Source organism: Trichechus manatus, unplaced genomic scaffold (genome assembly GCF_000243295.1).
Source record: "Trichechus manatus latirostris isolate Lorelei unplaced genomic scaffold, TriManLat1.0 scaffold00182, whole genome shotgun sequence".
In the NCBI taxonomy this organism is placed as follows: Eukaryota; Metazoa; Chordata; class Mammalia; order Sirenia; family Trichechidae; genus Trichechus; species Trichechus manatus.
Genome location: NW_004444118.1, coordinates 2,593,076 through 2,610,220, shown reverse-complemented (window position 1 = coordinate 2,610,220; position 17,145 = coordinate 2,593,076). Strand labels below are relative to the sequence as shown.

Below are 17,145 nucleotides of genomic sequence, written 5' to 3'. Positions count from 1 at the left end.
GAAACTATCTGTTCTGTAAGCCTTCACTTGAAGTACAATAAAATATTAAAAAAAAAAGAAAAGAAATCAAATGATGCATTGCACTGGGCAAGTCTGCTGCAAAAGACCTCTTTAAAGTGTTAAAAAGCAAAGATGTCACTTTAAGGACCAAGGTGCGACTGACCCAAGCTATGGTGTTTTCAATCACCTCGTACGCATGGGAAAGCTGGACAATGAATAAGGAAGGCTGAAGAAGAATTGATGCCTTTAAATTATGGTGTTGGCGAAGAATATTGAATATACCATGGATTGCCAAAAGAACAAACAAATCTGTCTTGGAAGAAGTACAGTCAGAATGCTCCTTAGAAGCGAGGATGGTGAGACTTTGTCTCATGTACTTTGGACTTGTTATCAGGAGGGATCAGTCCCTAGAGAAGGACATCATGCTTGGTAAAGTAGAGGGTCAATGAAAAAGAGAAAGACCCTCAACAAGATGGATTGACACAGTGGCTGCAACAATGGGGTCAAGCATAACAACGATCATGAGGATGGCGCAAGACCGGACAGTGTTTCGTTCTGTTGTACATAGGGTCGTTATGAGTCAGAACTGACTCAACGGCACCTAACAACAACAACAATTGTAATTGCCAGAATAACTACTAAAAAAAAAACTTTAAAATACAAAGTACAAGAAATGAGAAGGGAATCAAAACGGTACACAAGAAAAATTCATTCAACACAAAACAAGGCAGTAATGGAGAAACTGAGCAACAAAAATGATAAAGACATAAAGAGCACATATAACAAAATGGCAGAAGCAAGAGCTTCCTTATTAGTAGTTACTGTATGAGAGTTGTGATTCCTCTACTTCATCAAAATTAAAAACTTTCGTGCCTCAGAGGGCACTATCAAGGAAGTGAAAAGAGAATGAGAGAAAATATTTCCAAATAATGTATCTGATAAGGGACTTCTGTTGTTGTTGTGTTGATTCCAACTCATGGTGAACCCATATGTACAGAGTAGAACTGCTCCATACAATTTTCAAGGCTGTGAGTTTTTGGAAGCAAATCACCAGAATTGTCTTCCTAGATGCCTCTGGGTGATTGGGTTTGAACCACGAACCTTTCGATTGTGTCCTTTTAACTTGTGTCTGCTGACCCGGCCCCTGGTAGCTGGGGATGAGAGAATACCACTTGGTGCAGTGGGCGATGAGGATGAAGTGGGAAGGTGAGGACTGGATCCATTTCCAAGTGGGAACTGGATTCAGGCTGTTCCTTAATCACTCAGTTAACAATGAAGGTGGGGTTTGCCCACCATTTTCCTTGCTTAGTAAAGTTCCTCATTTTGATTATGCATTTATCTATTTTGTCTTTTAATTCTGTTGAGTTTTGCTTTATATAATTCAAAGCTATGTTTTGACATTCTATGGGATTTTGATGCTTATAATATCTTCATTAAGGGTTTGTCCCATTATAATAATTAAAAATTAATTGAGTTAAACTCAATTAATGCATATTGCCTTAAAGTCTCTTTTGTGTGATAGTAATATAGCTAGATCAATTTTCTTTTGGTGTTCACATACTATACATATTTTCCTATCATTTGGTTTCAACTTTTCCTTACTTTCATAAATAAGCGGAGTATTTTGCAAGCAGCATATACTTGAACTCTGTTGTATTATCTAGAATGGCTTTTACTTGGACTATTTAATCCATTTACTTTAAATGCAATTAATGATACGGGGGGTTAATATCTACCTTTTTACTTTTAATTGACCCACTTGATTCATGTCTCTCTCTCTCTTTTTTTTTTTTTTTTGTCTTCTTTTGGATGAAATTTTTGTTATTCCAGATTTTCTCTTTCCTTTGATTTTCAGAAGCTTTACTATGATGTGCCTAGGTGTGGGAGTTTTTATATCTTTCTCAGTATTCTCTTAGCTCCTTGAATACAGGGGTTGAAATATTGAATCCATTTTAGAAAATTTTCATCCGTTATCTCTTTAGACATTACTTCTGCTGCCTTCACTCTCCTCTCCTCTGCTGTGGTTTGGTCTTTTCTCCTCTCTTCTCCTTTTATTCATTTATTTATGTTAGATCTTTTGAGCATATCTCAAATATCATTTATGCTCTGTTCTTTATTCCATTTTTTCTCTGTTTTTTGACACTAAAATTTTCTGTTCACCTGAGTTCTAAGCCACTAATTCTGTCTTTTGCTATGTCTAAACTGCTTTTAAACTTATCCATTCAATTCTTAATTCTAGACATTTTATTTTCAGTTAGAAACTGTTCTTTTGATACTTTTTATATACATTACAATTCTCTGTTGAAATATCCCATCTTTCACCTCTTCTTTCTCTCTTTTCCTCCATTTTCCTAAACATATTGATTATGCTAATTCCAATATCTTTTATCGTCTATGCTTCTGCCTTCTCATATCTTCTCTTTTTCACATTATTAATATGTTGTATGATTCCCTCTCATTAAATGCCAGGTAAATTTTTTAATTGAATACTAGAAATTGTATATAAAAACACCTGAACATATTCACCTTTTTTTCTCAAGGCAGGCAGGGAAGGGGGAGCTGATCACCCAAATATCTAATTCCAACCAGAACTGAGCTGGAACAAGTCTTAAGGCAGTCTACCTGAGATCTGACTCTGTTTCTATGTCATGGGATTTCCGGGCTTTCAATACATAGCCTTTGTTCAGCACCAAAAGAAAGGAGAAATAGCCACTCTACTTTCCAAGCTGTTTGGCTTAATTCTTTGGCTACCTTCCCTCCATAACTTCAACATTGAGCAAATAACTGAGGAGAAAACCTGCCATGTGATAGTGGCCCTCAAGTCTCCTATTTTGTCACTCCAACCGCATGTAACCACCAAAGTTATACTGGTTTCTCTGTCCCAACAGCAGTCCTCTGCCTCACCTAAGCCCAAATTCTCAACTATTAGTCCATGCACTGAATTGGGAAATTCCCTTAGAGAAAAAGAATCTGTAGATCCTTGACTAAACTCTGGAATGATCTCCACTCTTTGAAATTTTAGCACACTTAATCCATGCTGTTTCCAGAATGTCAAATGACTTTAAAATTTTTACACGTTATCCAACTTTTTTAGCTGTATCCCATAGGAGCATAGGCCTATTGTGAACTCTGCAATTCTTCATAGAAGCAAAAAATCTAGGAGTGATTCTCTACTTTACTGTTAACTTAAAGTTCAACATTGATGAAAGTGATCTTTCTTCCAATCACTTTTCTCACATGTAAAATGGAGAGAATAATAATACAGTTGGTCCAAATTGCCTGTTCAAATGAATTCAGAGTGGGAATATAACCTATCCCTTCTCTGTGGAGGGATTAGAAATACATAACTTTTTTTTTCTGTCTCTCTCAGAGCACACAAAACTCCAACTTTTGAATAATAGAAACTCCTGATGTGAAGTCCAGGCATAGATCAGATTTGTTTGGGAAGGGAGGAATATTCTGTGATTCCCAGTGGGAGCCAGCCAATGTCAATATCAGCTGACAACATCTGTCATGTAAGATTGCCCAGTCTACTTAAAAAGGAACAAATTATTTGAAATTAAGTAGTCAGATCTGGCGTCCGAACCCTAGAATCTTAAGTGACGTATTCTGGGGTAAACCATGGTCTCATGGTCCATTCACTTTTTCGCTCTGACTGATGACACAAGAAAAGTGAAACTTATTGGCTCCAGATCTATGGCTGCCACCTAAGGCTTCTGATGAGCTCACTCCAGTTCCTGACTCCATTTCTTTGCTATAATCCTTTCAACTCCCAGGTAAATGGCACTGAGTGTGTATGGTTTATAAGAAATCAGCCCATGAGGGCTGGGGACCGTAGTCTCAGGGAACATCTAGCTCAATTGGCATAGCATAGTTTTTAAAGAAAATGTTTCTACATATTACTTTGGTGAGTAGCATCTGGGGTCTTAAAAGCTTGTGAGTGGCCATCTAAGATACTCCGCTGGTCCCACCCTGTGTGGAGCAAGGAAGAATGAAGGAAACCAAAGACACAAGGGAATGATTAGTCCAAAGGACTAATGGACCACAACTACCACAGCCTCCACCAGACTGAGTCCAGCACAACTAGATGATGCTTGGCTACCATCATCTACTGCTCTGACAGAGATCATGATAGAGGGTCCCAGACAGAACTGAAGAAAAATGTAGAACAAAATTTTAACTCACAAAAAAAGACCATATTTACTAGTCTGACAGAGACTGGAGAAACCCTGAGAGTATGGCCCCCGGACACCCTTTTAACTCAGTACTGAAGTCACTCTCGAGATTCACACTTCAGCTAAAGATTAGACAGGCACACAAAACAAAATGAGACTAAATGGGCACACCAGCCCAGGGGCAAGGATGAGAAGGCAGAGGGGGACAGGAAGCTGTTAATGAGGAACCCAAGGTCAAGAAGGGGAGAGGGTTGACATGTCGTGGAGTTGGCAACCAATGTCACAAAACAATATGTGTATTACTCGTTTAATAAGAAATTAATTTGTTCTGTAAACCTTCATCTAAAGCACAATTTAAAAAAAAAAAAGAATCATTTAAAAAAAAAAGATTACAGCCTTAGAAACCCTATGGGGCACTTCTACTCTGTCCTGTAGGGTCGCTATGAATCAGAATCAACTCAACAGCAATGAGTTATACAGAGTTTCTCTTGGGGAAAGAAAAAATTTTGGAAACAAATAGTAGTGATGGTTACACAACATTGTGAGTGTGAAAGGGTTACGATGACAAATTCTATGTTGTGTATATTTTACCACAATAACAACATTTAAAAGGAAATCAGCCCAGCTGCTGGTCTATAACAGTAACTCTTTGACTGAACTCCCTGACTCTGTTCATTCAGAGAAAGACACTGTCAAATGCTCAGGGTAGAGATTCTGACATTTACAGTATATCCTTCTGAGATCCTATGGCAGAACTCCACATTTCGGAAGTCTAACTCTGATAAGACCTATGTAACATCTTCCACCTCAGATGTCTGATCACTGGGGAATAGGTGACAGATGGGCCAGAAAGGTCTGAGACTTCTACCCATGACTCTGACTTGTCAAAGCAGCTGTGGATGACAGGCTTCATCTACTTCTCACTTGCAAGTCTTAGCTGCTGGCTTTTCCTTCTTCAGTAGTCTTAACTGGTAAGATAGTTTGTTCTAATATCATCACGATTGAAATCAAGCTTCATGATTTTGTCTTTTATAATTTAATTTTATAAGTGTGAACATTTGCAAACCACCATGCTCACTCACTTTGTGACAGTGAACCTGTTGGAGGGAGGGACAAGAATGAGAATGTACTTTCCTTTCACTTCTGAGGGCTCCGTTGAATTGAGTGTTTCTATGTGTGTAGTGTGAGACACTGTTTTGCATTCAGTTAGTAGGATTAGAAGCATAAGATATAGCATTTAATAAATCAGAGAGGAATTTATAGATTTGTGTTAAATTTCAACTCTCCTTTGCAGATTCAGACATAAGTATTCATAGATTCTGAGCCGGAAAGACCAGAGAACTAAGGTCTGAAATGCTCTGAGCCACAGGGTTCTCCTTCTTCCACTCTTCCTAGAAAAGATTCTCTCTCCCTTTTTCTCTTTTTAAACAACATCCATATAACCTCAGACTTTGAAAGAACACTCAGTCATGCACTAGCAAATCAGTGGTGTATGCAATAAATGTTAATTTGTATGTTTTGTGTTAAGAAATTATAGAGTCTGTATCTCATGACTTCAATAATTTAAGTCTGTATCTCATGACTTCAATAATTTAAGAGACATGCATTTGTGGGTTTTTTTTTTTTTATTTTAATAAGAGTAAGGGAACAAATAGAATTTTTGAAGAAGATGGAAGAGGTTTACAGTAGCTAAGGGTGGGTGGTAATGGGAGCCGACAAAGGGCCATAAGTTTTTCTGAGCAGCACTGAAGGCCCATGTGTGGTGTGGAGAATGTCACATGTACATTTAAGTGAATTCTGTATGGCTGATTGTAAGGAAGGAGACTGAGTGATCAGATTGACTCAAAGTTGAGGTATGGAAGAAATCATAATGGTGGGAGAATGGTTCCCAGTAATGAAATTTGATTAAGTAACTTGCCTAAGAACACAAGGTAACCTATATAACAAGAGACTTGACAAGGATATATCTGACTTCAATTTTTATTTTGCCTTAGGTGGTTAATTCACGTAAATTAACAACTCTCTGAAAGAGCAGTTTCCCTTTCCTTATGCTATTGAGGTCTCATAAAATTTTCACTTGGCTTGAAACTGTTTGTTTTTCTCCTCCACTAGAAATAAAACTCCTTGAAGATACAAACTGCTTTATCGCTATTTACATTTCCAGCATCTAACAAAGTTCCTGAAATATGGCACACTCTGAAAAGGTATTTGTATTTTTAAGAAAACAGCATGACAGTAGACTCTCAATATTGCCTTCAAATACACTTCACCTCCCTAAACATTAGACCTGTGCAGAAAGTCCACATTTGCTTCCTCAGAAGCCTTTCCCTTATCCCGCTTTTTCTTCATTCCCTCTCAGAGACTCATTTTTTTCCTACCTCTGGATCTCCAGTGCCCACTGTCCTTTTCCTTTCTGCACCTTGATGAGTAGGTCATGCTGCACACCTCAGACTTTTACAATGAATGAGCAGACCCAAGGGTATAGGGCAAGCCTAGTCTTCAAGGATGATACTTTGATCTTTGTTCATCTCTGATTGGCCAAACATCACATTCAATGAAGACATTTTAAGGGTCTTAGGCAATTTCCAAACAGAATAGTAGCAGCCTGGATTTATGCATGAGGAGCCATGGATACAGAGGCAGGTGAGGTTTATGGTCAGAGGCCTGAAGAGTTGGTTTGGCTGCAGATGAGTCCTGAGTCCCAGCTACAAACAGAATAGAGAAGGCCGTCTTGGTCAGAAGGGAATAAGGAGACGAGTGATCTAGACATAAGATAATGAAAATAGGCCTGGCGATCTTGCTCTCTTGCTTTCCTGGGTTAAATCCAACCCTAGTGTTCTAATAGTGAGAGAAGGTGAGAGAGGACATTTTCTCTGGCCAAAATAGAAGCAAAAGCTGTGGAAAATTGGGGATCTCCAGGTCAGGCACAGGTACATAAAGAGCAATTTACTGAAGGCCTAGCCCCCTCCTGTGACTTAAGTGGATGTCTCTCTTGCAAATGGCCTGAGTTTGGAAAATGGAGGCCATCTCTGTGAGGAGAGAGTAGAGGTGAAGCACCTCAGAGAGTGGGACACAATATATACTTATCGCTAGGCCTGAAGGAAGAGGAGATGTGCAGGCACCTGTCATGAGGAGCTATCACTGAAAGGCCTCAAATTGGGACAAAAGAGCATAGGTCTGAATGCCAACCTTATTCTTTAACTCTGTGAATTGAACAAGGCTCTTATCTTCCCAGAGTCTGTTTTCTCTTGTGTAAAATAAGGACACAGTATTCAAGTATCCTCATTATTTACAGCTTCTAAAGTTTGTTGATCTTTAATCTTAACCCTGAAAGAGGGCATTATCAGGAAGCACTTAGGGTTTAAAGAAGCAAGACTCTGAGAGAGAATACTAGGAAGGAAAGATGAGAGGGGAAGTAGATTTATGCAGAGTCAAAGAATTAGAGTGCTTTCTGTTTACAAGAAATCAGTCCCCAGGCCTTGCCTGGGAACTGCTCATCTTTCTGTCACTCCAAGAGTAGCCTCTAAAGAGGCCTTCGATAGCCATGTGTCAAAGACACACACATGATTCTTCAGTCTTTTTAGCCCCAATCCCCAAGGCTAGGGTCTTAGACCCACTAAAGAAGAATCATGTTTTTCTTGATCTGGGCCTAGATGCCTTCCTCCTTTTTGACTGTGGTGTGTCTGTATCTCTTCAAATTTATGAAACAAATTTACGGAACAAAGACCTTAGCCTAGTTTTCTAGAGTGTAGGACATAGACTTCAAATTTTAGATATTTTGTTACTTTGTATTTTTGTTACATTGACACTTTGAGGTTTCTGTAGTATTAGGTTAAGTGTATTAATTCTAACTCCAGCCTCCTTGGTAAAACTTTTCTCTGCCTACTCCTTCTACCTAGAAATGTGTCTTGACATTTTTCAGGTCAGATCAGGTCAGGAAGAATGATTGCCATTAGGAGTACAAGGAGCTGGGTGGGCAGTAGCCATCAGTGTTGTCCAGTTCTTATCCTGAGATGAGTCAACTCACGGAGTCAGTCAAGCATTCGATGAGGAGCTACAGGTCAGTCAGGCTCTCCCTTGACCCTCATGTGTCAAGAAGCTTCTCTTACCTTCAGACAGAACTATAGATGACACCAAATAATTAGGTGTGTCTCTGATAAGCCTAAATTCTATTTTATCTCAGATGAAGACATCTATGGAATTTCTGAATTATTCTTCAGTTCTCACTAACAGTACCAGTGTTATGCAGACATTAAAACATCCTTACCAAATCATAGATTATGCCAATTGTTGTGCAGGATTTTATCTTAGAAAATTAGTAGAGAGTTACTCAAGTTTGTCATGCATTAAGTCATTTAGTTTATTGCAAGGTAGTCATGGCAAGGCACACAAGTAAGATCTCATAACATTCATTTAAAACTGGAGAATCAGAATCTACAATTACAATGTTAATTTAATGGTTACAGTGCCAGTCTTTTAGACTTAAGTCTTTTACCTTTTACCAGATGTCTCGGGAGGAAAGTTTGACCACGGCTCAACCTCAGGGGAGGTCCGTCATAGCTAGGGTTCAAGGTCTCCGGTGGCTAGCAGAGCCTCAGCAGTTTCTCAGTCTTCAGAGAGAGTAAGAGACTAGAGAAAGAGCCCATTGCCTCTGTCTTCTCTCAGTGAGTAAGCAGAAATTTAGGGTTTACTTTGTATTTTGTTTGCTGATGTTCTGGTTTCTTAGCTGGAAGTTTATATTTTTTCATTTTCAGTCTTTCTTCTAAGTCATGTATTCTAGGTTATGAATTTCCTTTAGACATTGCTTTGATGCATTAGAGAAGTTATGCCATATGTTCCTTATTATTTCACAATATCGTCTCATTTTTTAAATTTCCTTCTTGACTCAAGTAGTTCTGGAAAAAGTGTTGCTTAATTTTCCAGCATTTAATGATTTCTGTCTATATTGTCTTCTTAATTTCTAATTTAATTTCACAGTGGTCAGAGGAAATACTCCATATGAATTCAATTATCTGAAAGTTTTGGACCCACATATGATCAGTTTTGGTAAACTTTCCACGTGCATTTAATAATAATGTGGATTCTTTCATTGTTGGGTTCAGTGTTCTAAATACGTTATTTGCTTATTGTGCTGTTTTAAATCTACTATATTCTTTCTCATTTTTTGTCTCTTGATATATCTGCTACTGAAAGAGTTATGTTAAAATTCCCTATTTTGATTATGAATTTATCTATTTCTTCTTTTAATTCTGTGAAGTTTTGCTTTATACATTTTAAAGCTATGTTTTGACATTTACTTGGATTTTGATAGCTATATCTTTATTAAGGGTTTCTCCTCATTATAATAATTAAAAATTTCTCATTCTCAACAACAAAAATAAAATAAATTATTTAAAAAGTTCTCATTAACTCAATTAATGCATCTTGCCTCAAAGTCTACTTTGTGTGATATTAATATAGCTACATCAATTTGTTTTGGTATGTGTATAGTACATACATTTTCCCTGTCATTTACTTTCAACTTTTCTTTTACCCTCTTATATAAGTGGAGTATCTTGCAAGCAGCGAATAGTTGAACTCTGTTGTTGTACCTAGATTGATTTTTACTTGGAAAATTTAACCCATTTACTTTAAATGCAATCAATGATATAGTACAGTTAATATCTACCATTTGCTTTAAATTGATCCACCTCATTCATGTTCCTTTTTCTCTTTTTTTCCTTCTTTGGATTAAATATTTTTGTTATTATTCCAGATTTTCCTCTTATTTTCAGTAGCTTTACTATGGTATACCTTGGTGCAAAAGTTTCTATACCCTTCTCGGAGTTCTCTGAGATACTTGAATACAGGAGTTGATATCTTTCATCTATTTTAGAAAATTCTCATCCATTATCTCTTTAGATATAACTTCTGCTGCCTTCTCTCTCTACCTTTCTCTCTCCTTTTCTTTCTTCTCCTCTCTGTTTCTCCTCTTTCTATGACTCCAATTCTGTAGGTTAGACTTATTGCACATGCCACAAATATATTGTATGTGCTGTTCTTTTTTCAATTCTTTTCCTGTCTGTGCTTCAGTTTGAAATTTTCTATTGATGTGAGTTCTAAGTCACTAATTCTGTCTTCTGCTATGTCTAAACTGCCTTTAAATCTATCCATTCAATTCTTAATTCTAGATATTTTATTTTATGTTGGAGATTGTTCTTTTGATTCCTTTTATATAGATTACAATTCTGTTATAATTTTCCATCTTTTCATCAACTTTTTCTCTCCTTTTCTCCATTTTCCTAAATATGTTGATGATAATTAAATTCCTAATCTGCTAACTAGTATCTTTTTCATCTGTGCTTCTGCCTTCTTTTATATTTTCTTCTTAGTCATGTGGTCCCATCTCTTTATATGCCAGGTAATTTTTTTTAATTGAATGCTAGAAATTATATATAAAAACATCTGAAAGGATTCACCTTTTTTTCTGCTAGGTAGACAGGGGAGGGAATGATGATCACCCAAATATCTATATCCAACATAGAACTGAACTGGAACAAGTCTTGATATCAATCAACCTCTTGTTTGCCTCTATTCCTGTCATGGGACTTCAAGGCTTTCAATAGACAACCTGGGATGTCTTTGGTTGCTTAGTACCAGGAGAATGAAGAAATATCTGTTCTGCTTCCCAAGATGTTTGGCTAAGTTCTTTGGCCTCTTTCCCTTCAAACCTTCAATATTGGGCATGTATTTGAGGAAAAACCCTGCCATGTGATAGTGACCAGATGTCTTCAATTTTGTCACTCCAGGCACATATAACCACCAAAGTTTTACTGGCTTCTCTGTCTCAACAGCAGCCCTATGCCTTGCCTAAACCCAGATTTTCAACCATTAGCCCATGCATTGAATTGGGGGATTCTCAGAAAAAATGCATCTCTAGATCCTTAGCTAAACTCTGAAATAATCTCCATTGGAATTTTGGCACATTTAATCCCATGTTGTTTCCACAAATGTCAGATATCTTTTATAAAAATTTATATTATCTGTAAAGTTTTTTCAGTTTTATCCCATAGGAGCATGGGCCTATTGTGAACACCTCCATTCTTCATGAAAGCAGAAGGTTTACTTGTGATTCTCTGCTTCACTGTACTTAAAGTTCAGCACTTATGGAAGTGATTTAACCTTTCTTTTCATCATTTTTCTCGCAGGTAAAAAGGAGAGAATAATAACACAGTGGGTCCAATTTGTGTGTTCAAATGAATTCAGAGAAGAAATATAACCTATCACTACTCTGTGGAGGTGTTAAATATACATGATATTTTGTTTCTCCCAGAGTACACAGAACTCCAACTTTTGAAGATAGCAACTCCCGATGTGAAGACCAAGTATAGATCAGATTTTTGGGGGGAAGGAGCAATATTCTGTGATTCTCACTGAAATCTGGCCAATGTTAACATCATCTGACATCAACTATCATGTAAGATTGCATAATCTATCAAAGAGGAACATATTATTTGAAATGAAGTAGCCAGCTCTGGAGTCTGAAGGCTAGAATCATAGGTAAAGTATTCTGGGGTAAACCATGACCTGTCTCATGCTGCACTCATTTTCAGCTCTGAATGAGGGCACAAAAAGAACAAATCTGATTGGCCATGGGTCTATGGCTGCCACCTGAGGCTTCTGATGAGCTCGCCCCAGTTCCTGATTCTTTCTCTTTGCTCTCATCCTTCCAACTCCCAGGTCAATGGCACTGAGTGTGTGGTTTACAAGAAATCAGTCCAGCTGCTGCTCCATGGCAATGACTCTAACTGAACTCCCTGATCTGCTGATTCAGAGAAAGACACTGTCAACTGCTCAGGGTAGAGATTCTGAGGTTTCTAGTATAGCCTTCTCAGACTCTAGGCAGAACTCCACATTTCAGAAAGTTAACTCTGATAGGACCTATGTAACAGCTTCTACTTCAGACCACTCACTACATTATTTCAGTGAGATTCAATTTCCTGTTTTTCAACCCCACTGACCTTCTATCATGTTGTTTCTGTAGAAAGCCAGACCCAGCTGCTGCCCCTGTGCAACAACTCCATGTTTGATCTATCAGACTCTGCAGCCTCCGAGGACAGTGCTCTCAACTGCTCAGGACAAGAACTCCTTCTCTTCCCTATATAAATGTCCCATTGACAAAGTTCTCTCTCCCCAGAAAACAGACAGCTCCGCCTGGTGGATGGGGGAAGACGCTGTACTGGGAGAGTGGAGATCTTTTACCAGGGCAAATGGGGCACCATCTGTGATGACCACTGGGACCTGAACGATGCCCATGTGGTGTGTAGACAGTTGGGCTGTGGACAAGCCATCAATGCCGTATCTCAGGCTCTCTTTGGGAATGGATCAGGGGTCATCTGGCTGGATGATGTAAACTGCACAGGACAAGAATCCCATGTATGGAAGTGCCCTTCCCAGGACTGGGGGAAAAATGACTGCAATCACCATGAGGACGCAGGAGTCAGCTGCTCAGGTATGGTAAATTCACTGTCCACTATCTGGGAGAGTGGAATGTTCCAGGGAAGCTGGTTTCTGATTTCTAGGAAAAGTCTGAGTCTCAGAAAGGTCTGAGATTTGTACCCATCACCCCTGACTGCTCAATGCAGGTGTAAATAACAGGCTTCATTTACTTCCCACTTGCAAGTCTCAACTGCTAGTATTTCATTCTCCAGTTGTCTTACCTGACAAGATGGTTTGTTCTAGTATCATCCAAATTAAAATCGAGCTTCATAATTTTTTTTATTGTACTTTAGATGAAGGTTTACAGAGCAAATTAGTTTCTCATTAAACAGTTGATACCCATATTGTTTTGTGATATGCATTCTCAACTCCATGAAATGTTAGCACTCTCCCCTTCTCAACCTTCAGTTCCCCATTACCAGCCTTCCTGTCTCCTCCTGCCTTCTCATCCTTGTCCCTGGGCTGACTGCCCATTTAGTCTCATTTTGTTTTAAGTGCATGTCTAATATTTGGCTGAAGGGTGAATCTCAGGAGTGATTTCAGTACTGAGATAAAAGAGTGTCCGGGGGGTGGCGGGGCCAAGATGGCAGGGTAGTCAGATGCTTCTGGTGGACCTTCTTACAACAAAGACCCAAAAAAATGAGAATCGATTATATGTGACAATCTAGGGGCCCTGAACATCAAAGGCAAAGTTGAGGAACCCGACTGAGTGGCAGGTGGAGGGAGAGACAGTTCGGAAGCAGAGAGGAATTGCCAGACCTGACCCAGCGAGAGCCTGAGCCCTGCAGGCCTGATCAGCTCATGGCTGAGCAGTGAGGCAGGCAAACAGTGGTGCTCAGCAGGTGTATTCTGCACCGGGAGAGACCCAGTGGCAGAGAATCTACTTGGCTACCCAGAACCAGTGAGAAGCAGCCCTCGATCGGCAAAAGATAAGTACTTGTATCTGGCCTACCAAGTGAATAAAAAATACTTCCCTTAGGGAAAAACCTCTCTCCCATTTACCTCCCTGCTCTGGGCTCTACATTGGGTCCTGGACCAGCTTCAGCAATTGCTGAATCCCCTGGGCCAGAAGTAGAATCCGTCACACACCCCAAGCTATTCTCCTGGCCTTGGAGAGTGAACAAATTAACAAGCAGGGGAAAAGATAAACTGCTGGCTCCCCTAAGCCAGGAATTCAGGGTAGGCACAGCTACTTTGCCTAGGCACAGGCATAAGGGATCCACAGATTTTGAGTGCCTTTCTCTCTCCATTTCAATGGCATAGGCCCTCATTACTGCAGTACAACAGGGTATATACCTGAAGTCTAACTTCAACTGATTCAGCTGTGAAGTGACAGGTTAGTGATTTTTTGACACTGCTCTGCCCATTAAGCAGGGTCTTCACCTATCCACATCAGGGGATTGAGGACTGGTGGAACCAACCATGCCACCTAGCCACCTGCAGTAGCAGCCCAAGAAAAAGAAGCTGCCGCCCAGTCCTTACAGCCAACAGCATCAGGTGCTCATAGTCCAGTTGCAAAACCCACCCTCCTCCGCTCTCTAGGGAACAGGGACATGCCTTCTTCCTGAACACTTGGGGGCAGCCATCTGCCCCCTGCCTTGCTCAGAGTGTGTCCCCCTCCTACAGAAAGATGCCTGTGCCTACACCAATTACCCATGCCTGTCTAGGACTGTAGGTGAAGCCTACACCACACACGTGGTGGCTATCTACCTGGGCACATGAGCTGAATCCATACAGGACAAGTGGGTGGACTCCTGAGCTCACATACCTAGTAACAGATCTAACCACCTGGTGACAGGACTTTAGAGCTTCAAAGGTGTCAGTAATCAAACTAGCTTACACAAGCAGCCTATTTAAGTATATCAAAACAAAACAAGAAGCGAAGACACAGTAAGCAAACATAAAATAAATAAATATAATAACTTATTGATGGTTCGGAGACAACAGTCAATATCAAACCACATAAAGAAGCAGTCCAGGAAGGCTTCAGCAAGCTCCCAAAATAAAGAATCAAGAAATTTTCCAGAGGAAGAAAATTTCTTGGAATTACCAGAGGCAGAATACAGAAGATTAACATACAGAACTCTTCAAGAGATTAGGAAGGAAATTAAGCAAAACGCAAAACACACAACAGAGGAAATTAAAAAGATTAGAGAAGAGCATAATGACAAATTTAACAGGCTGCAAGAATCCATAGAAAGACAGCAGTCAGAAATCCAGAAGATTAACAATAAAATTTCAGAATTAGACAACTCAATAGAAAGTCATAGGAGCAGAATTGAGGCAATAGAAGTCAGAATCAGTGAGACTGAAGATAAAGCACTTGACACCAACTTATTTCAGGAAAAATCAGGTAAAAGAATTTTAAAAAATGAAGAAACCATAGGAATTATGTGGGACTTTATCAAGAGGAATAACCTACGAGTGATTGGAGTACCATAACAGGGAGGGATAACAGAAGATACAGAGAGAATTGTTGAAGATTTGTTGGCAGAAAACTTCCCTGATATCATGAAAGATGAGAAGATATCTATCCAAGATGCTCATTGAACCCCACATAAGATAGATCCCAAAAGAAAGTCACTAAGACATATTATAATCAAACTGGCCAAAACCAAAGACAAAGAGAGAATTTTAAGAGTGGCTAGGGATAAATCAAAAGTCATCTACAAAGAAGAGTCAATAAAAATAAACTCGGACTACTCAGCAGAAACCATGCAGGCAAGAAGGCAATGGGATGACATATATAAAGCCTTGAAGTAAAAAAACTGCCAGCCAAGAATAATATATCCAGCAAAACTGTCTCTCAAATATGATGGTGAAATTAGGGCATTTCCAGACAAACAGAAATTTAGGGAATTTGCAAAAACCAAACCAAAATTAAAACAAATCCTAAAGGGAGACCTCTAGTTAGAAAATCAATAACATCAGATAAAAACCCAAGACTAGAACACAGGACAGAGCAACCAGATATTAACCCAGATAGGGAAGTCACAAAAATAAATCAAAGCTAAAACACTGAAAATAGGAAAACAGATGTCAATATGTAAACTATGGCAACATTAAAACAAAAAAGAGGGACTTACAAAAGGTAGACATAGATTTTTCATATGAAGAGGAAGACAAGGCAATATAAAGAAATAAAAGACTGGTATAAACTTAGAAAAATAGGGGTAAATATTAAGGTAACCGAAAGGAAACTAACAATCCTACAAGTCAAAATAAAAAACAACAAAAATATAAAGACTCAGCAAATACGAAATCAACAACATTGAAAAAGATGAGAACAAAATACATAAAGAAAATCAACTCAGCACAGAAAATTAAGTGGAACAAAGAAACTGTGAACAACACACAAAAAAAGACATCAAAATGATAGCACTAACCTCATACCTATCAATAATTATGCTGAATGTAAATGGACTAAATGTACCAATAAAGAGAGAATGGCAGAGTGGGTAAAGAAACATGATCCATCTAGATGCTGCCTACAAGAGATACACCTTAGACTTAGAGACACAAACAAACTAAAACTCAAAGGATGGAAAAAAATATATCAAGCAAATAACAGTCAAAAAAGAGCAGGAGTGGCAATATTAATCTCTGACATAGTAGACTTTAAAGTAAAATCCACCACAAAGGATAAGGAAGAACACTGTATAATGACAAAGGGTCAATACACCAGAAGGACATAACTATAATAAATATTTATGCACCCAATGACAGGTCTCCAAAATACATAAAACAAACCCTAACAGCATTGAAAAGAGAGATACACAGCTCCACAATAGTAGTAGGGGACTTCAACACACCACTTTCGGTGAAGGACAGAACATCCAGAAAGAAACTCAACAAAGACACAGAAGATCTAAATGCTACAATCAACCAACTTGATTTCATAGGCATATACCAAACACTCCACCCAACAGCAGGCGAGTATACTTTCTTTTCCAATGCACATTGAACATTTTCCAGAATAGACCACATATTAGGCCATAAAGCAAGCCTTAACAAAATCCAAAGTATCAAAATATTACAAAGCATCTTTTCTAACCATAAAGCCATAAAATTAGAAATCAATAACAGAAAAAGCAAGGAAAAAAAATCAAACACATGGAAACTGAACAACATCTTGCTCAAAAGCTACTGGGTCATAGAAGAAATTAAAGATGGAATAAAGAAATAAATAGAATCAAACAAGAATGAAAACGCATCCTACCAGAACCTTTGGGACACAGCAAAAGCAGTGCTCAGAGTCGGTTTACAGCAATAAATGCACACATAAAAAAGAAGAAAGAGCCATAATCAAAACATTAGCCCTACAACTGGAACAAGTAGAAAGAGAGCAGCAAAAGAAACCCTCAGCTCCAGAAGGAAGGAAATAATAAGAATTAGAGCAGAATTAAATGAAATAGAGAATAGAAAAACAATTGAAAGAGTTAACAAGTCCAAAATCTGGTCCTTTGAAAAGATCAACAAAATTGATAAACCA

At 38.6% G+C, this 17,145-nt stretch overlaps 1 protein-coding gene across 1 annotated transcript in view; it reads left to right on the top strand.

Annotated features, from left to right (window-relative positions):
• The window catches only part of LOC101344910 (antigen WC1.1-like), a 190,781-nt gene that overhangs the window by 114,652 nt on the left and 58,984 nt on the right, over nt 1-17,145 (top strand). The window contains 1 exon segment of the mRNA XM_023741477.1: nt 12,352-12,666. Within this exon segment, the coding sequence (XP_023597245.1) occupies nt 12,352-12,666 (315 nt within the window).